The following is a 21,790-nucleotide window of genomic DNA, read 5'->3' as shown; positions in this document are numbered from 1 at the left end:
CGCATGTTCCCCAGAGAGCACTGCGTTCAGGGACACAAAACCTACTGTCCATCCCTGAACCTTAGGAGGCCAGGCTGTGCTCCACATGGGCTAGGGCCTTCTGAGTGGCAGCACCAGAAATGTGGAATGCCTTCCCGGAGGCCATAAGGGCCCTGCGGGATCTCTCTAAATTCCGCAGGGCCTGTAAAACTGAATTATTTCGACAGGCCTTCAACATCTAAACCAGGAGGGGACTGCCACCCTACACCGCTGAGCTACGATTATTATAGGATCACTCTCAGAAAATAAAGAGCCCGCCTATATCGAAGATGTACAGCACCATGGAATGTTTTAATTGTAACTATATTTCATTGGTTTCAAACTGTAATTATAGATGTCTGAATCAACTGTTAGCTGCCCTGAGTCTGCTTGTGGAGAGGCTGGGATAGAAATAGGAAGGAAGGAAGGAAGGAAGGAAGGGAGGGAGGGAGGGAGGGAGGGAGGGAGGGAGGGAGGGAGGGAGGAAGGAAGGAAGGAAGGAAGGAAGGAAGGAAGGAAGGAAGGAAGGAAGGAAGGAAGGAAGGAAGGAAGGAAGGAAGGAAGGAAGGAAGGAAGGAAGGAAGGAAGGAAGGAAGGAAGGAAGGAAGGAAGGAAGGAAGGAAGGAAGGAAGGAAGGAAGGAAGGAAGGAAGGAAGGAAGGAAGGAAGGAAGGAATATAGCGGGGCTCTTCTTCTGTTCTTCAATCATTTTGAGGCAGAAGATGCCTATCTCTCTGACTCTTAAGGTGAACCACTGGGGTATATTAGAACTCATGAGATGGTGGTTCAAAAGCCGCACGTTACGTTTGAGCCGCTGGCTGGGAAGGGGGGGGCGGGGAGAGCGCATGAGTTTGCCTCCTGGCTGAAAAAGCCCAGCAAACAAAGACCAACTGCCCATCGGGTCAACTAATTGGGACCCGAGGAGAGGAAGAAAAATGTCAATTCATCGCAGTCCCATTCATTAGCTGATGAAATGCGAGGTATTTGGAGGAACCGGTCAGCTGGAGATTAAGACGGAGGCGGGGTTTATCTAACAACGCCATGCAAAGTTTCTACTGCAGAGCTTTCTGAATGGCCCTTTGAGGCCCTAGCTGGCGAATACTCAAACGCCAATAATCTGCTCTTCGGCTTTAGCAGGAAAGGAATGAACAAAGCCATGGTTGACGGTACACAGGAGGCACTGAAATATAACATGGTAATGCAACAGGACGGTCCAGACGCCTCCATTCTAGTCTGGCTGCTGGCTTATCTTAGGGTTGCCACCCTCCTGGCTTATCTTAGGGTTGCCACCCTCCAGGTAGTGGCTGGAGATCACCCGGGATCGCAACTGATTTCCAGGTGACAAAGATGGAGAAAATGGCTGCTCTGGAAGATAGACTCTATGGAGTGGCCAAACTGTGGCTCGGGAGCCACATGTGGCTCTTTCACACATATTCTGAGGCTCTCAAAGTTCCCATCACCCAGCTTGCAGAATGCATTTGTCTCTTTAAATTACTTCTCCAAGCCAAGTCAGCTGGTGGCTTGGAGAATGCCGTTAAAGTTGCTTTCTTTCCACCTCACCCTCTGTCCTCCCACCCTTACCCTCTCTGTCTACAAATTTTGTTAGTCTTTAAGATGCTAAGGCTCTTTCCTACTAGTTATGATAAAGCTCACTCTCTTCTTTCTATTATATTTTTGAGAACCTGAGATCTGATATAAGCTGCTTTGAAAGCTACAGACTGGAAGAAAAGCAGGATTTTAAATGAGACTTTCAAGCATCGAAACAGCAACAAACTGAATACAGTCTTATAATTACTGGCTCCCGGACAAACAAACCGTCACTATCTGAGACTAATGTTTGGAGGGGGGGGGGGGTTCTGTTTTGTTTTAAACAGATCTGGTGTTCATCAAAGTGGCTACATTTGATCCTTTTAAAAGACTGAGAAGCATCCAGCTAAACAAGGGACTGCCACTCTCAAGATGAAGATTGAAATCTACGGCAGTAGAATAATACAAATGAAAAACCATGTAAGGGAGGGACAGTGGCTCAGGGGCAGAGCATCTGCTTGGTAAGCAGAAGGTCCCAGGTTCAACCCCCGGCATCTCCAATTAAAAAGGGTCCAGGCTAATAGGTGTGAAAAACCTCAGCTTGAGACCCTGGAGAGTCGCTGCAAGTCTGAGTAGACAATACTGACTTTGATGGACCGAGGGTCTGATTCAGTATAAGGCAGCTTGATATAAATAGACTAGGAAGTGCTCTGGTAATGTTTCATTCCACGCATGCATCAAAACGAGCAAAGGTCGGGGCAGACGCTAAACACTGCCACGACTTATTTCCATCCCGTTATGCAAACTTGCAGTGGAATATGAATCACACTCTAATTTGTCCTATGTGGCCTGGAACCAAACTGTTCTGGGAGTGTGCTGAACTGCATCTTCAGCAGGATTGAACGAGAGCAGTGTCAAAACAGAACCCCAGCCCCAAAAGTTGGGTCCCTGACCCTGATCAACAGGGAGGGAGGATGCTGTGGCTCTGTGGATTTGCCCGCAAAAGGTCCCAGGTTCAAACCCTGTCAGTTTAAAAAAAGGACCAGGGAGTAGGTGATGTGAAAAACTTCTGCCTGAGACCCCGGAGAGCTGCTGCCAGTCTGAGCAGACAATGCTGACTCCAATGGAACAGTGGTCTGATTCAGTACGAGGACGTTTCCTATGTGTTCCTGTGAGATGACACAGCTTGGGGCAGGAAACAAGCAGGGGGAGAGAGCCTACTTCCTACCACAAAGCCCCTTTTCTCCCCACAAATCAAGGGAGCCGTCCTGCCTTCCAATCAGGACAGCCGCAAAGAAGCTCACCAGCAGGCTTTTTTTGAGCAGGAACACACAGGAATGCAGTTCCGGCTGGCTTTGTGTCAGGGGGTGTGGCCTAATATGCAAATAATTTCCTGCTGGGCTTTTTCTACAAAAAGCTCTATTTGTAACTGTGGAGAAATGCCATTTTACGCTATGGCTATCTGGGAGTTGGCAGGAAGAGGTCATCAAACTGGAGGCAGGCTTCGGCCTAGTCTCTTCCTCCTCCCCACTCCCCTCCGGTCTGGAAGCAGCAATTCCGAGGAGGCCTCCTAGAGAGGCAGAAAGTCTTTCAGGATGGTCTCCTAGAAGGCTGCAGGAGGGAAAACCAGTTCCTGGGTGGGAACTGGGTTTTATATTAGTGATTTTTGGCGGGAAGCCTTGAGTTTGAGTTGGGCTTTGAGTTCAGTCAGCTGGGTTGGTGAGTCTGTCTGTGCTGGATGGTATGGCCAGGGCAAGTATGGTATAATAGGGGAAGAAGGAGTGTTTTTGCCTCTTTTATTTCTTCTGTTCGCTATTTTAAAATGCCTGTATATAGTTGTAAATTTTAAATAAATGTTTTGTCTTTTTAAAAGGTAGTCCCTCTGTGCCACATAGTTTCCCCACCCGCCTTAGACCACGCTACTGCAAGAGGGGAGTCCAGGGAAGGGGGAATGCATGCAGTTGGCAAGGGTGCCAATCCTCCAGGGGTCTCCCAAAGAAGGACTTTGGCCTCTGTCATAACCAGGAGCTGAGTTGGCAGAGGACCTTGAGGCCAGGCCTCAGAACTGGCAAGGGGGATTGGGAGTCCTGTTCCTCTCAGTTAGGAACCCCTAAATTGAACCAGTGGTGGCAGCGTGTCCTAGTGGGCAGGAATCATAAGCTCCCTTCAGGAGCTGGCAACTCAAAAGAGAGTTGACGGGACCGGGTCTGAAGGCAGAATCGGGCCGGTTCCATCGCAGCAACAATGGTGACGTCAGGAGGTGTGGCCTAATATGCAAATGAGTCCCTGCTGGGCTTTTTTGGCAGACTGTTTTTCAAAAGGCTGATCTACAGCCTTGAAACTCTGTTCAGAAACAATCTTTGAAGATGATCGATCCAGGTAGGCAGCCATGTCGGTGTGAAGCAACAGAACAAAAGTCGAGCCCGGCGGCACCTTTAAGGCCAACAAAGATTAATTCTGATTATCAGCATTTGCGTGCATGCGCATGATGTATCTGAAGAAGTGTGCATGCACATGAAATACCCAGAATTAAACTTTGTCGGTTTTTAAAGGCGTCACTGGACTCGAACTGTGTTCCGTTGAAGACATCATTCCGGAAAAAAGCCTGCACAGAATCCTCTCCACCAGCAATCTAACCAGCATGGCTAAGTCTCTGCTCCCTAAATGAGCCATACAAGAACACGGAGGGAATTTCTGTACCAGAAGTTCATCCATGCTGGTCTGACATTTTTCGAGGTTGATCCGCTTAATCGCCACCTTCTCCTTCTTCGGGCTGCAATAGGCCGCCTGCACCACTGCCGTTGCCCCGCTGCCTGGAAAAAAAGAAACACACAAGACACACGGAGTCAGAAAGTCTGTCAAAGGCCGGGAGGGTGGCTGTTGCATCGCTGTCTTGCACACCGGGGCTGCTGCTGGCATTCGCGTTTTGTCTTTTTAGGAGAAATTCTTTGATACAAATGGGCAAAAGCGTAGAGTCCACGACCAATGCTGCCTGCTTGCCCAAATCAGTTTCTGTTTGCAACAGACATAGCTGTAAGGGCCTGATCTATCCCCAGCCACTGTTTGGGGGTCCATCAGGAAAAGCTTCCATGTTCAGAAGCAGTCACAGCTGGAGCCCCATGCCAGGAGGCAACACTGGCCAAAGGCCTCAGCTTCCAGAGGAACTGGTTGGCCACTGTGTGAGAGGATGCTGGACTAGATGGACCGTTGGTCTGATCCAGCAGGGCGCTTCTGTTGTTCTGATCAGGAGAAGGCCTTGGCCTCTGCCCTGTTGTTGGCCCTCCAGAGGAACTGGTTGGCCACTGTGTGAGAGGATGCTGGACTAGATGGACCATTGGTCTGATCCAGCAGGGTGCTTCTGTTGTTCTGATCAGGAGAAGGCCTTGGCCTCTGCCCTGTTGTTGGCCCTCCAGAGGAGCTGGTTGGCCACTGTGTGAGAGGATTCTGGACTAGATGGACTGTTGGTCTGACCCAGCAGGGCACTTCTGTTGTTCTCATCAGGAGAAGGCCTTGGCCTCTGCCCTGTTGTTGCCCCTCCAGAGGAGCTGGTTGGCTACTGTGTGAGAGGATTCTGGACTAGATGGACTGTTGGTCTGACCCAGCAGGGCACTTCTGTTGTTCTCATCAGGAGAGGGCCTTAGATCTACCCTGTTGTTGGCCCTCCAGAGGAGCTGGTCGGCCACTGTGTGAGAGGATGCTGGACTAGATGGACCACTGGTCTGATCCAGAAGGTTGCTTCTGTTGTTCTGATCAGGAGAAGGCCTTGGCCTCTAGCGTGTTGTTGGCCCTTGAGAGGAACTGGTTGGCCACTGTGTGAGAGGATGCTGGACTAGGTGCCCGCCCCACCCCACCCACACGCATGTTGCTCCCAAGGTGGCCTGCCTGCCTATGCTGGACTAGATGGATCGTTGATCTGATCCAGCAGGGCGCTTCTATTGTTCTGTTCAGGAGAAGGTCTTGGCCTCTGCCCTGTTGTAGGCCCTCCAGAGGAGCTGGTTGGCCACTGTGTCGGAGGATGCTGGACTAGATGGACCGCTGGTCTGATCCAGCAGGGCTCTTCTGATGTTCTTAACAGGGGAAGGCCTCAGCTTCTATACCCAGTTGTTGGCCCTCCAGAGGAACTGGCTGGCTGCTGTGTGAGACAGGAGGCTGAACTGAATGGACCACTGGTCTGATCCAGCAGGGCTGTTCTGTTCTTAAAGCAGAAAGCCAGTGTGTTCTTATTCAAGTGTCAGATGAGGCCTGGGGAAACTGGATAAGATACCTGCTCACCATTAAACAAACAGGTGACCCTGGGGCAGCTAGGAACTTTCTCTCCCCCTAACTACCTCAAAGGGTATCACAGGCATGCAACGGAGGATGCGAGAACCTCACAGGTTATTCTAAGCCCCTTGAAGGATGGATGGAATGAAAATGTACTCAATGAAGGCTAGAGAAAGAACTACTTTCCTCCCTTTCTCACTATACAAGAACTCGTGAGCACTCAATGAAATTGCTGAGCAATCGGGTTAGAACAGATAAAAGGAAGTACTTCTTCATCCAAAGGGTGATTAACACATGGAATTCACTGCCACAGGAGGTGGCGGCAGCTACAAGCACAGAAGGCTTCAAGAAGGGGATGGATAAACATATGGAGCAGAGGTCCATCAGTGGCTATTAGCCACGGCGTATTGTTGGAACTCTCTGTCTGGGGCAGTGATGCTCTGTATTCTTGGTGCTTGGGGGGGACAGCAACAGTGGGAGGGCTTCTAGTGTCCTGGCCCCACTGATGGACCTCCTAATGGCACCTGAGTTTTCTGGCCACTGTGGGACACAGAGTGTTGGACTGGATGGGCCATTGGTCTGATCCATCATGGCTTCTCTTATGTTCCTATGTTCTTTTATCCCTGCCCACCCCTGAAAACCTTCAAGTGGGGATTGGATAAATATATGACAAAGATTTGGCTGGTGAACCTCCTGATGGCACCTGGGTTTTGGCCTCTGTGTCACACAGAGTGTTGGACTGGATAGGCCATTGGCCTAATCGAACATGGCTTCTCTTATGTTCTTAAGCGATGCTCTTTATTCTTCGTGCTCGGTGGGGGGGACAGTAGGAGGGCTTCTAGCCCCAATGATGGACCTCCTGATGGCACCTGGTTTTTTTGGCCACTGTATGACACAGAGTGTTGGACTGGATGGCCCATTGGCCTGATCCAACATGGCTTCTCTTAAGTTCTTATGTGACACAGAGAACTTTTTCACACAGCCTATGTATTCCGGTATGGAAGCTGGTCAGTTACTGAACAGTAATGGGTTTCTGCTGGCATTTCAGACAGACCTGACTCAGTAACTGGCCGCTACCGGAATACTGTCACCTTTTCACACAGTCCCGCGGCTGTCCCGGTAGTGAGGCATGCCTGAGGCGTTACTAACAAAGAGCAGCTTCTTCCAGTTTTCAACCCCTCCTTCCGGGTTGAAATCGGTATGGGGCGCTGTGTGAAATGTCCAGTATCTAATCCGGGAGCAGTTTTCGCACCCTTTTTCGCCCGCCGGCACACGATCTCCGGCTTTTTTTTTTTTTGGGAACGTCGGGCTAAGATTGCTATAGCGCTATAGCGACGTATCACAACAGCATCACCATAGGGATGCCTGGGTTCCATTAAGATGCCAGAGATCGCCGCCGCTGAAACCTGGTAACTTATCTCAATGGAGCCAAGCCATCTCTATGGTGGTGCTGTTGTGATACGTCGCTATAGCGCTATAGCGATCTTTGCCCGACGTTCCCCAAAAAAAAAAAGCTAGAGATCGTGAGCCGGCAAGCAAAAACAGCTGGTGCTGGTGGAAGTGAGATAAAAGCGGAACAGTGTGAAATGGCTTGCTTCAATCACGAAACCCTACCGGGGAAAAAAAAACATGTGTCTGAAAACTCCCATCCCTGTCTCGGATTACTGCAAGGCGGCACAATACCGACTCCCTTCTGATTTCCACCGGTAAGTGTGAAAAGGCCCAGAGTGTTGGACTGGATGGGCCACTGGCCTGATCCAACATGGCTTCTCTTATGTTCTTATGTGACCCAGAATGTTGGAATGGATGGGCCATTGGCCTGATCCAACATGGCTTCTCTTATGTTCTTCTGTGACACAGAGTGTTGGACTGGATGGGCCACTGGCCTGATCCAACATGGCTTCTCTTATGTTCTTCTGTGACACAGAGTGTTGGACTGGATGGGCCATTGGCCTGATCCAACATGGCTTCTCTTATGTTCTTCTGTGACACAGAGTGTTGGACTGGATGGGCCACTGGCCTGATCCAACATGGCTTCTCTTATGTTCTTATGTGACACAGAGTGTTGGACTGGATGGGCCATTGGCCTGATCCAACATGGCTTCTCTTATGTTCTTATGTGACACAGAGTGTTGGACTGGATGGGCCATTGGCCTGATCCAACATGGCTTCTCTTATGTTCTTCTGTGACACAGAGTGTTGGACTGGATGGGCCATTGGCCTGATCCAACATGGCTTCTCTTATGTTCTTCTGTGACACAGAGTGTTGGACTGGATGGGCCATTGGCCTGATCCAACATGGCTTCTCTTATGTTCTTATGTGACACAGAATGTTGGACTGGATGGGCCATTGGCCTGATCCAACATGGCTTCTCTTATGTTCTTATGTGACACAGAGTGTTGGACTGGATGGGCCATTGGCCTGATCCAACATGGCTTCTCTTATGTTCTTATGTGACACAGAGTGTTGGACTGGATGGGCCACTGGCCTGATCCAACATGGCTTCTCTTATGTTCTCATGGGCCTTCACAGATGCCCTTCCTAAAAGGCCAAAGATGGAACAGATTTTATATGCGGGGGGCATGGGTTCCCGGGGACAAAAACACAGCGTGTGGACCGGCCTTTAAACTGCTGGAACCTCGCTAAGTTGAGAAGACCCAGAAAAGTTTACCTCTCAGGGGTAGGCTGGGGGGGGGGGCGGTGAACCAGGATCACATCAGCACCACTGACAATGCTCAGGAAGCTCGAGAGGCGGGAGTGCAGATTAAAACACGCTGCTCCAGCCAAACAAAGCAGCTATTTACAGAGCGTTACCAAACCCCATAGAAGACTCCAGTTATTGGCTGCTCACGCTCAAACGACGGCAAGCGAGTTTTCTGTGCCCCAGTTTCATTCAAACAGCAAGGCGGGGAGGGTTTCTGGGGTTGACGCAGTGTCACGGTATGGAAAAGCCCTTATGTCAACCTTTCACCCTGGCTCCTGAGGCTACCTGTATGATACAGAGGGAAGTCACCGCCAGGCTGGTAAGAACAGCGCATGCAAAGGTCTCCTGCACATGAAACTTCCACCCCCAAGTGGTTTCGCTGAACCTTTTGTATCTTTACAGACTAAGAGAAACCTACAAAGGCTTACAGAGAGATGTTGCGACTGTTATTTATTTGTGCCTATTATTTATTTGTTGAAAAAATCTGTGACATTTTCAGAATACATTTTGTATCACTGTTATCTCGTTAATACGCCATTATTTTGCACATTTGGGATTTAGCAGTCATACTTGCACAGTGCTTACACCTTGCTTTTGGCTCCTATTTTTAGCACAGAGTCCCTTTAACTGTACTCTTCCATCTAAGTTTTAGGCAACAATGATAGTGAAATGGGTTTATTTTCCTACCTAGATCATTTGATTTAATTCCGTTTTTTCTGTCTGAGATTCAGTATTAACACTGTTGTCTTCATCTGGTGCTGAACAAAATTATCATTTAAAGAATATTTCCTGTAGCTGTCATGTTGTCCAGCTTTAATAACTTTTTAAAAAGATTGTAGCTCTTTCATTGATTGATTTATTAAAGGCACCCCTTTGAGACAATCTCTCTTACAGGCAATACAGAAACGGTTTCAACAAAGGAGAAATAGAAAAGCGGTAGAAGTTTCCGTGTGACTTCGGGATGGAGTTTCTAGAGCCTGGAGCACGTTTTTGCCACCAAGGTAAAACTGAAGACAAGTTACAAAAGTTAAAGAAGAAACTGGGAGGAAGAAGAGGAAGAGGAAGAAGAAGAAACAGGAAGGAGGAAGAAAAAGAGAAAGAAGAAGAAGAAGAAAAGGAAGAGGGCGAGGAAGAAGATGATGATATTGGATTTATATCCCACCCTCCACTCCGAAGAGTCTCAGAGCGGCTCACAATCTTCTTTATCTTCCTCCCCCACAACAGACACCCTGTGAGGTAAATGAAGGTATTGGATTTATATCCCACCCTCCACTCCAAAGAGTCTCAGAGCGGCTCACACTCTCCTTTACTTCCTCCCCCACAACAGACACCCTGTGAGGTGGGTGGGGCTGGAGAGGGCTCTCCCAGCAGCTGCCCTTTCAAGGACAACCTCTGCCAGAGCTATGGCTGACCCAAGGCCATGCTAGCAGGTGCAAGTGAAGGAATGGGGAATCAAACCCAGTTCTCCCAGATAAGAGTCCGCACACTTAACCACAAAATCAAGACATGTCAACAGGGACAAAGATTCGGAAAATGATTTTAGTGACCAAGTTGACGCAGGGCCTAAAGTGTACCCAGAGTGAACAAATACTATGCAAGCTGGTCTAACTCTTTTAATTGTTATTATCAGGGCTTTTTTTGTAGCAGGAACTCCTTTGCATATTAGGCCACACACCCCTGAGGTAGCCAATCCTCCTGGAGCTTACAGGGCTCTTCCCTGTAAGCTCCAGGAGGATTGGCTACATCAGGGGGTGTGGCCTAATATGCAAAGGAGTTCCTGCTACAAAAAAAAGCCCTGGTTATTATTCATACCTTTCTTTACTCACAAAATGAAATCCATTTCTTACATCATTCTGCCCTACTCCACTTCTTAACAACCAACCCTATGAGGTAGGTCAGGCTGAGTGTGTGACTGGCCCACAGCCACCCAGACAAGCTTCCACAACAAAGAGGGGGATTTGAACTCGAGCCTCCCAGTTTCCTAGTCCAATATTTTGTCCACTGCACCACACTGGCTCCTGAACATACCGGAATTCTAAATTCCAGAACTGAACGTGCTCACATGACTTCTTCACTATACTAGAATAGACGACGAAACCTGTTTGCAAAACAAATTCTAATTTTAAGATTTTGGTAAAGGTCGCACTTCAAAAAGTAAAAGAATTTTCTTACAGTGGTCACTTGGCATAGGTTGATTTTAAAAACGGTACTGGATAAATTCCAAGGAATATGAGAACAACAGAGAAGCCATGTTGGATCAGGCCAATGGCCCATCCAGCCCAACACTTTGTATCACACAGTGTCCAAAAACCCAGGTTCCATCAGGAGGTCCATAAGTGGGGCCAGGGCACTAGAAGTCTTCATACTCTTGCCTCTCCAAAGCACCAAGAATACAGAGCAATACTTGACCTTTGACTCCGCACTTGCCCCAGACAGAGAGTTCCAACAATAAGCTGTGGCTAATAGCCACTGATGGACCTCTGCTTCGTATGTTTATCTAGTCTCCTCTTGAAAGAGGGAATATGAGTGGCTATTAGCACCTATAGCTAAATTGAGTCTCCAGTTCTGAGGCAGTATATCCCTGAAACTCAGCTGCTGGGAGCGTAAAGCTGGGAGCGCTTTGTTCTCTGCTTGTGACCTTCCAAGAAGCGGCCAGATGCTTGCCTGATCCAGCAGGGCTTTCCCTCTATTTTTACCTTCAAAAGAAAGATACACCTGAGTGAGTGAGTCACTGCTCTAGGTGTGGCTCCTTTCAAGGAAGGTAACTGTGACGCACTCTCTGCATTGAGACAGTTATCCAGTCATAATTAGACAATGAGGCAGGATCTCGCACTCCAGTGAGGCTGATCACACAGGGGTCAGGCCAGTGACTCATGCAGTGATGCAGCGGGAAACCTCCTTAGAGGTGTTTGTTTTACTATTCAGAGAAGTTTAAATTTTCTCCCGGCGCAATCTGGAAGCCACTCAGAATTGGGTTTAAAACAGCTCCTTACGCACTCCCAGAACAGACGATCCCTCCAGAGGTTTTAAATGAGAAGGTTCTACAATCAGGACGGAGACCAGAACTCTAAAACTCTACTCCACCAATTACACACACACACCACTTCCCATTCATATAGTCTTCCGTCATGGTATTTTGCTAGAGAAAAATGAGGCTCGAAAGACATAAGAACATAAGAGAAGCCATGCTGGATCAGGCCAATGGCCCATCCAGTCCAACACTCTGAGTCACATAAGAACATAAGAGAAGCCATGCTGGATCAGGCCAATGGCCCCTCCAGTCCAACACTCCATGTCACATAAGAACATAAGAGAAGCCATGCTGGATCAGGCCAATGGCCCCTCCAGTCCAACACTCCGTGTCACATAAGAACATAAGAGAAGCCATGCTGGATCAGGCCAATGGCCCATCCAGTCCAACACTCTGTGTCACATAAGAACATAAGAGAAGCCCTGCTGGATCAGGCCAATGGCCCATCCAGTCCAACACTCTGTGTCACATAAGAACATAAGAGAAGCCATGCTGGATCAGGCCAATGTCCCATCCAGTCCAACACTCTGTGTCACATAAGAACATAAGAGAAGCCATACTGGATCAGGCCAATGGCCCACCCAGTCCAACACTCTGTGTCACATAAGAACATAAGAGAAGCCATGCTGGATCAGGCCAATGGCCCATCCAGTCCAACACTCTGTGTCACATAAGAATGTAAGAGAAGCCATGCTGGATCAGGCCAATGGCCCATCCAGTCCAACACTCTGTGTCACAGTAGAACATAAGAGAAGCCCTGCTGGATCAGGCCAATGGCCCCTCCAGTCCAACACTCTGTGTCACATAAGAACATAAGAGAAGCCCTGCTGGATCAGGCCAATGGCCCATCCAGTCCAACACTCTGTGTCACATAAGAACATAAGAGAAGCCATACTGGATCAGGCCAATGGCCCACCCAGTCCAACACTCTGTGTCACATAAGAACATAAGAGAAGCCATGCTGGATCAGGCCAATGGCCCATCCAGTCCAACACTCTGTGTCACATAAGAGAAGCCATATTGGATCAGGCCAATGACCCATCCAGTCCAACACTCTGTGTCACATAAGAACATAAGAGAAGCCATGCTGGATCAGGCCAATGGCCCCTCCAGTCCAACACTCTGTGTCACATAAGAACATAAGAGAAGCCCTGCTGGATCAGGCGAATGGCCCATCCAGTCCAACACTCTGTGTCACATAAGAACATAAGAGAAGCCCTGCTGGATCAGGCCAATGGCCCACCCAGTCCAACACTCTGTGTCACATAAGAACATAAGAGAGGCCATATTGGATCAGGCCAATGGCCCATCCAGTCCAACACTCTGTGTCACACAGTGGCCAAAAAAATTATATATATATATACACACACATATATACACACTGTGGCTAATAGCCACTGATGGACCTCTGCTCCATATTTTTATCCAATCCCCTCTTGAAGCTGGCTATGCTTGTAGCTGCCACCACCTCCTGTGGCAGTGAATTCCACATGTTAATCACCCTTTGGGTGCTGAAGGACTTCCTTTTATCCGTTTTAACCTCACTGTTCAGCAATTTCATCGAATGCCCACAAGTTCTTGTATTGTGAGAAAGGGAGAAAAGTACTTATTTCTCTACTTTCTCCATCCGATGCATAATCTTGTAAACCTCTCTCATGTCACCCCGCAGTCGACGTTTCTCCAAGCTAAAAAGCCCCGAGAGTTTTAACCCTTCTTCATAGGGTCTCCTCTTGAAAGAGGGAATATGAGTGGCTATTAGCACCAATAGCTAAATAGAGTCTCCAGTTTTGAGGCAGTATATCCCTGAAACTCAGCTGCTGGGAGGGCATTGTTCTCTGCTTGTGACCTTCCAAGAAGCGGCCAGATGCTTGCCTGATCCAGCAGGGCTTTCCCTCTATTTTTACCTTCAAAAGAAAGATACACCTGAGTGAGTCACTGCTCTGGAGAAATCTGGAGAATGCATTTTAAAATGTCTAAGTTGCGACGAGACGTGCGCTTTGGCAGCTACGGACTCCACACAGGCTGAACAGAGCCAGGTTTCCAGGCTGCCTGAGAAAAACGTAATAAAGGCATAGCTGCAATTCCAGAAGCCAGCTGCGTTGCTATGGGATTTAATTGTGAAATTCCTCAGGAGGGGCAGGAGGAAAAGAGAGGGGGAAAGAGCACCTCACTGGTCTGGAAGAGGATGGGGTGAAGGGATCATAACGCACCCTGCAATGCAGAACAAAGATTTTAAAGGATTAAGGCGGCGGTCTCCAACGTGGCACCTGTGGGCACCATGGCACATCCCCATTGGCTTTAGAAAGTAGGCGGGGCTTTGGCCAGCAGGGCTCCTGATTGATTGTGAGGATTTCGGAAAAGTTGCTTCAACGGCAGCTTCCACCACAGCACAAGGATCTTTCACTGTTTTATTTACATTCAAATTCACCTTTCTTACTGAGAAGCAAGGCAGATTATACAATGTGAGCATGTAGCTGAAGGCAAGCTGGGTGCATGCTAGAAAATATGTTTAAACAATGGGTTTGTTCTAAAAGGCATCCCTCTTAAACAGAGCTTCCGCCTGAAAGGCTGAAGAGTTCATTTTAATTTCGTTTTTGGATTTATATCCCACCCTACCCCGGGGACACTTTCTATCCCTGACACTTTCTTGTTGGTTCTACCTCCTGTGTCAGCCATATTGCAGCTGGCTCCGCCTCCTGTGTCAGCCATATTGCAGCTGGCTCCGCCTCCTGTGCCAGCCATTTCGTGGTTGGCTCCGCCTCCTGTGGCAGCCATATTGCAGCTGGCTCCGCCTCCTGGGGCAGCCATTTTGCAGTTGGCTCTGCCTTCCCAGGGCAGAATTCTCAAGATCTCCATAGAACCAAAAGATTGTGGACCTTGACTTAAGGCAGAGGTGGCCAAATGTGCTTAACGTAAGAGCCACATAGAATAAATTTAGATGGGGAGGGAGGGAGGGAGGGGGGGAGGGAAGGAAGGAAGCAAGGAAGGAAGGAAGGAAAGGTGGAAAGAAATCAACTTCAATGCATTCTCCAAGTTGGCTTCACTTGGAGAAGTGGTTTAAAGAGAGAAATCCCTTATCCAAGCCAGCCAACAGGACAGTGCAGGCTTCAGGAGCCACACAATACGTGTGAAAGAGCCATATGTGGCTCCAGAGTCACAGTTTCGCCACCCCTGGCATAAGGCATTTAAGTGACCTGTACCCTGGAAGCTACAAAGAAACCTGAGCCACTTCCCTAAGTCTTCTCTTTCATGCCTCCCGCCCTCCCCCCCTCCAAGCTGACCTCCAGGAAAAAGGCAGTCCCCTGGAATACACAGAAGGAACACAAAGCCGGTCACTTGATGAAGTGCATTGCGTGGATGGGTGTCAAACTGGGTGCTCTGGAGATGTGGGATCCAAAAGTCTGGAAACCAATCCCACACCCCTTCCTTACACGACGAGAGAAAATCCTGAAAAGGAGAGCTCTCCTTATAAGCACACAGTCTGCGTGGGACACAGACAAAACCTTCCCAAGCAGAAGCTGCTTTTTCTTTTAAGGATACGAGACTGGTAGCGCATCTAAAGACAGACTGGAAGGATCCTATCAGGTCCCAGAAACAAAAAAGACATGCACGCTTTCTAAGCTTTCTCCCGAAATGACTGGAGCACTTTCTCTCAGGCCTCCCCAGCAACCTCTCCTGAGTCCAGCAGAGAGCCATTGCTATAAAGCTCACCAAAGAAAAATTACAAGTCTTCCAGAAACTTGGAAACGGCCAAGACCAGGGTTCCCCAGACTTTTGGTGATTGTGGGCACGTGGGCTCTTTTTGGAGCAGGAATTCCTTTGCATATTAGGCCACGCCCCCCTGATGTAGCCAATCCTCCAAGAGCTTACGGGGCTCTTAATACAGGGCCTACGGTAAGCTCCAGGAGGATTAGCTACATCAGGGCAGTGTGGCCTAATAGGCAATGGAATTCCTGCTACAAAAAGAGTGGTGCGTGCAATCACAAAACAGCTTCAGCTACAAAGTGAAGCACCTTGTGCTGTGGTGGCAGCTGCCCATCAAATCCCCAACAGCCAACCAGAAGCCTTGCTGAGCCGAAGCCCCACCCACTTTCTGAAAATGCTTGGCAGAAACCAGGAAAGGTGCCAGCAGGCACCCTGGCGCCCAGAGAGCCAGTTTGGTGTAGTGGTTAAGTGCACGGACTCTTATCCGGGAGAACCAGGTTTGATTCCCCACTCCTCCACTTGCAGCTGCTGGAATGGCCTTGGGTCAGCCGTAGCTTTCGTAGGAGTTGTCCTTGAAAGAGCAGCTTCTATTTATTTATTATTTATTTATTACGTTCAATTTATATCCCGCCCTCTCCGCAAGCGGACCCAGGGAGGCTCACAACGTTATACAATAAAATCAATCCAATAAAACATATAAAACCATACTTATTTCAGTTCTAAAACCATTCTATGGCGCTGCTTCAGTACAATATAAGCGGTGTTGAATTCTCGACTGTGATCACCAGCATTCTATATGATGTCCGGTGGCAGCCCTTTTTCAATTAAACAGCAAAAGCCTGCTTAAACAATTCGGTCTTACAGGCCCTGCGGAATGCAGACAAATCTCGCAGGGCCCTTATGGCTTCTGGAAGGGTGTTCCAAAGTTCTGGTGCTGCCACCGAAAAAGCCCTAGATCTCGTTACACATAACCTGGCTTCTTTTGGCCCAGGTGCGGACAGCAGATTTTTTGTCCCTGATCGCAGTGCTCTCTGGGGGATATATGGGGAAAGGCGGAGCTCTATCAGAGCTCTCTCAGTCCCAGCCACCTCACAGGGTGTCTGTTGTGGGGGGAAAGGTAAAGGAGATTGGGACCACTCTGAGACTCTGAAATTCAGAGTATAGGGTGGGATATATACATCTAATGTTGCAGAGCCCCCTGCCCTAGACACCAAAGCAAAAAAAAAAGAAAATCTGCCCCCCTTCCCACTCATTGCCAGCTCTGGAAAACGGCAATGGGGAGGAACCGAAAGCTTTATTAATCTTGCCCTGTTTTTCTCATTTATTTACAAGACTATTAACAGATTCAAATTAGACCTGCCGTTTGCAAGGCATGGCCTGTATTCCTCCCATATTCGCGGCTGGGAACCCTCCCAAGCCAATTTAAAGGGCACCCAAACTATCCGGTGTAAATTCCCCATGACAGAGGGACAGGATCAGGACGACAGGCTGCGGCCCCTCCGTAATGGCCCACAGCTGTCTCTGCAGAAGATCCCGGGAACAAATGCTGCATTTGCTGCATTCGTGCTTCGTGTCACTGTGTTGCTTTTAACAGAAAATTAAGCTCTCGTAACTAAAGCTCCTATCCTCCTTTTATCCTTTTCTCGCTAGACGATAACCGACAGCTACGAAGAGTGCTTTCCGTTTGCTGATATTTGGAGCTTGCCTCCCAAGCTGTCCACTGTGGAACCCCCGATAAGGTCACAGCTGACGAGATTCCCTTGAAAGGCAATTTGCCCACCGTCGCTGGTTTTCCCTGTGCAACGGTGCGGCTGCTCAGGGGGATCGCAGTAAGGGCCCGAAGCCTGAATGCAGCTCAGAAAGAACCCCGTATACCTCCTCGTTCATGCCCCAGAATCCTTTGCAATACAGTCTTCGGCTAAATGAAAAGTGCGACTTGGATTTAGGTATTTTTGGAAAACGTCACACTAAAAACTAAGCTGTATGCTTTTGCAGCTGTTGAATAAGAGGATCGCAGCTCCTTTACCCATGATGACTGAGTTCTTAACAGGAGATCTGATGCCTGCAACGTCCCCGTAGGCAGATTTCACTGCATGGGTAAACCCGTCGAGCGCAGAAGTGGCGGGAAAGGCTTTGTGCATTACCTGTGTTTACTACACGGGAATCTGGCAGTGGAGTGTTCCTTCTCCCCCATCCTTTTCCAGGTTTTTCAGCAAATACAGGCTGCAAGGGAGAGGAGGCATTTCCTCCCTTTGTGGAGTGGAAGAGGTGCCCTGATTTGGATTGTTCAGGCTACCGTGGTCAGGGGTGTCAAACATGCGGCCTGGGGGCCAAATCAGGCCCACGAGCAGGTCTGCTTCCTTCTCCCTCTCTCTTGCGTCCTGCATCACAGCTAGCTTTGCAAGGCTCGCTCAGTCACAATGGAGCGACAGAGCAAAGCCTCTATATTCTCCATTGGCTGAGGCTCCTCCCTTGGGGATGAAGAGCTTCTTTGCTAGGTTCTCTCAATTGCACAGCAGAGCTACTGAGCCAAGCCTCTCTTCCTTCCGTTGGCTGAGGTTCCTTCCCCTCCTTGTCCCCTGGGGAGGGAGGAAAAGAGCCAGAACTTTCTTTGCCCAGTTTCCTCAATCCAGAAGGAGGAGGAAGGAACGGAAGGAGGAAGGGAGGAGGGAGGAAAGAGGGAGGGAGGAGGGAGGGAGGGAGGAAGGAAGGAAAGAGGGAGGAAGGAAGGAAGGAAAGAGGGAGAGAGGGAGGGAGGAAGGAGGGAGAGAGGGAGGAAGGAAGGAAAGAGGGAGGGAGGAGAGAGGGAGGGAGGAAGGAGGGAGAGAGGGAGGAAGGAGAAAGGGAGGAAGGAGGGAGGAAGGAGGGAGGGAGGGAGGAGTGAGAGAGGGAGGGAGGAAGGGGGGAGGGAGAGAGGGAGAAAGGAAGGCTCCAGTGTCCTTTATAAAGTTTGTCTTTCTGCTTCCTGGCCTTCCATTTTATGACACACGTAGCCTGGCTCAACGAGGTCTCACTTATGTCAGATCCGGCCCTCACAACAAATGAGTTCGACACCCCTGCATTAGATAGTGAAAGCTAAGCAGGGTTGGCGTTGGTGAGTACTAGGGTTGCCAAGTACCCCTGGCAAGTGGAAGGGGTAGGATGAGGGAATTACCAGGCACAAAGACAGGCCTAGGCCAGCACTGCCAGCAAGACGGTGATGTCACTTCCAGCACATCATCATGTTGCTGCCAACACTCTGGCATTTGGGCAAAAACTTGGTGGAAAAAAGAGGGGGAAGAAACAGCAGGAAGGACTCGGAATATTTTTCACCTTCTCCAAGCCTCAGCTCAAGTGCGAGTTTGAGAAAGGGGTGCATACCGTTAACTACTGCTCTAACCAGGGCTTTCTTTGTAGCAGGAACTCCTTGGCATATTAGGCCACACCTCCTGATGTAGCCAATCCTCCAAGAGCTTACAGGGCTCTTAGCACAGGGCCTACTCTAAGCTCCAGGAAAACTGGCTACATCAGGGGTGTGTGGCCTAATATGCAAAGGAGTTTCTGCTACAAAAAAGCCTGGTTCTAACCAAAATATGGGAGAAATGACCAGATTACAGATGCCTCAGGACTAGGGACGGGCACAAACCAACCACAGAAGCAAAACTGCGCGGCTCCTGCACTGCGGCTCCTGCACTGTGGAACCAGCTTCCGGAGGAAGTGCGGGCCCTGTGGAACCTCGACCAGTTCCGCAGGGCCTGCAAGACCGCCCTTTTCAGACAAGCCTATGCTGATATCGACTGCTGAGTTGCTAGGAATAAAAGAACCGCCATCTATAATACTACCATGGAACTATCTAAACTGGCAGAACCAGCGCCAGAACAGTTTTATTGCTGCCAGAGACATTTAATGTAACTTAAATTATGTATTTTAACTCAATTAACTGGTTTTTATGTCTAATTTTTTAACTGTTAAATTTAAAGTTTTACCTATTTATGTTAATGTATGGAATGTTGTTAGCCGCCCTGAGCCGCCTTGGCGGGGAGGGCGGGATACAAATAAAATCTATTATTATTATTATTAAACCAGTCACGAATTTTGCCCTACTTGTGGTTCGTGAATAGAAGCTTGCGACAAGTCACCCATCACAAACTTCCACAAACTTTTAAAGAAGTTTGCGGCAGTTTGCGGATGGGGCAGAAAGCAGGGGTTTAAACAGCAGCTGCTTCCCGTTGCTCAGCGGGCTTTCCACAGACTGAATTGAAAGGGACCGCTTTTCCTTTCAACGGGCTTTGCTGGGCCACAAACTAGTTCGGTTCACGAACCAACCTGGTTCGTACCCCTCCCTACTCTCAGGGCCGGCTCACCCACTAGGCAAACACCTAGTTTGCCCCCCCCTCGCGCCTCCTCCTCCCTCCCTTCCCCACATCGATTTTAATGTCCGGGAGGGCGACTGAGCACTGCTCCCGGCTGGGTAAAGGCGCCCCCACCCCGCTGAACAGCTGATCGGTGGGGAAAACCACGCTGCACACTCAGCACCCAGGCAGGCCAGCGGCAGCTCGAACAAACAGCGTTCGGAAAGAGTGCCGCGGTTGCTCCCTCCTCCACACTTCCTTCCCATCTAGGAAGGAAGGGCTCGATCGCCTTTCTGGACATTGAAATCGACCTGGGGTGGGAGAAGGGAGGGAGAAGGCGGTGCGGGGGGGGGGCACAGCGCCGTGGGGGGGCACTGTGGAGGTTGGCGGCAGAACAACCAGTCTGCCCAGGGTACCATGCGACCTCGAGCCGGCGCTGCCTTCTCTGGACTTCATTACACTGCACAAGATGCCTTTATAGAGAGCAAACAAACGGCAGTAAAAGCAAAGGCGGCAAATGAAGCAACTTTATACGGTACCTCTCTTTCAAGCTAACAGTGCAATTTTGTGCCAAGGTACTGCTATCAGTTTGGTGTAGTGGTTAAGTATGCGGACTCTTATCTGGGAGAACCGGGTTGGATTCCCCACTCCTCCACTTGCAGCTGCTGGAATGGCCTTGGGTCAGCCATAGTGGCAAAGTGTGCGGACTCTTATCTGGGAGAACCGGGTTGGATTCCCCACTCCTCCACTTGCGCCTGCTGGCATGGCCTTGGGTCAGCCATCGCTCTGGCAGAGGTTGTCCTTGAAAGGGCAGCTGCTGTGAGAACCCTCTCCAGCCCCACCCACCTCACAGGGTGTCTGTTGTGGGGAGAAAGGTAGAGGAGATTGTGAGCCGCTCTGAGACTCTTTGGAGTGGAGGGCGGGATATAAATCCAATATCTTCATCTACCTCACAGGGTGTCTGTTGTGGGGAAGGAAGGGAAAGGAGATTGTGAGCCGCTCTGAGACTCTTCAGAGTGGAGGGTGGGATATAAATCCAATATCTTCATCTACCTCACAGGGTGTCTGTTGTGGGGGAGGAAGGGAAAGGAGATTGTGAGCCGCTCTGAGACTCTTCAGAGTGGAGGGCGAGATATAAATCCAATATCTTCATCTACCTCACAGGGTGTCTGTTGTGGGGGAGGAAGGGAAAGGAGATTGTGAGCTGCTATGAGACTCTTCGGAGTGGAGGGCGGGATATAAATCCAATATCATCATCATCTTCATCTAAATCCATTAAGCTTTCAGTGAGTTTAGACTGGAGGAACTCAGCCTAAGACAGCAATCTTGGCGAACCGAAGAAAATGAACCTTTTATCAAAACTCCTACTTCCCAACACAGGTACGTTCTTTCACGAAGCGTTCGCAAATTTAAAGTTTTGTAAATGAGGCAGGAGAGGTTTCCATCTGAACTAGTAGACATTTTAACCATATCGAGAAACAGTAAAACAGCAGATGAATACAAAAAAGCTGCACGTCCCGCTACAATTACAAGTCAGAGTACATGCAGTTATAAAGCCCGTTTGATTGATTAATCGCAGGGGTGGCAAATGGTAGCTCTCCAGATTTTTTTTTGCCTACAACTCCCATCAGCCCCAGCCAGCATGGCCAATGGCTGGGGCTGATGGGAGTTGTAGGCAAAAAACATCTGGAGAGCTACCGTTGGCCACCCCTGCGATTAATGAATTCTTTTTTATATATATGTATATTTTATTGTTATTATTGATTGTCCATTTCTCTTACACTCTTCCTCTCATTCCATTTAACATGTTTCCCCCCATCCCACCCCCCTTAGTCTATACGTCGTCTTCCAGCCAGGAACAAAGGACTTGGAGCTTCCACTGAATGTCTGCTTTCTTTTCTTCTTTGCGATTAATGAATTCAACAGCTGGATCTAATATAAATTTCATCAGGAAATTCTACATATGAACCTTATACTAAATTCTAACTGCTGTGTTAGCACTTTTTATTGTAGCAGAAGCTCTTTGCATATTAGGCCACATACCCCTGATGTAGCCAATCCTCCTAGAGCTTACAGTAGTCCCTGTACTAATCTTGAAGGATTGGCTACATTGGGGGTGTGGCCTAATATGCAAATGCATTCTTGCTACCAAAAAAGGCCTGGTGTTAGCAGGTTTGGCCCTTTGTATTCTTCTATTTACATTAACATAAT

At 49.0% G+C, this 21,790-nt stretch overlaps 1 protein-coding gene across 1 annotated transcript in view; it reads right to left on the bottom strand.

Moving 5' to 3' along the window:
* The window catches only part of OXSR1 (oxidative stress responsive kinase 1), a 177,522-nt gene that overhangs the window by 124,875 nt on the left and 30,857 nt on the right, over positions 1-21,790 (bottom strand). The window contains exon 3 of the mRNA XM_060248292.1: positions 4,245-4,357. Within this exon, the coding sequence (XP_060104275.1) occupies positions 4,245-4,357 (113 nt within the window). The remainder of the gene's footprint in view (positions 1-4,244; positions 4,358-21,790) is intronic.

Source organism: Heteronotia binoei, chromosome 10 (genome assembly GCF_032191835.1).
Source record: "Heteronotia binoei isolate CCM8104 ecotype False Entrance Well chromosome 10, APGP_CSIRO_Hbin_v1, whole genome shotgun sequence".
NCBI lineage: Eukaryota > Metazoa > Chordata > Lepidosauria > Squamata > Gekkonidae > Heteronotia > Heteronotia binoei.
Note: the sequence above shows the minus strand (reverse complement) of the source record. Positions and strands in the feature narration are given on the sequence as shown.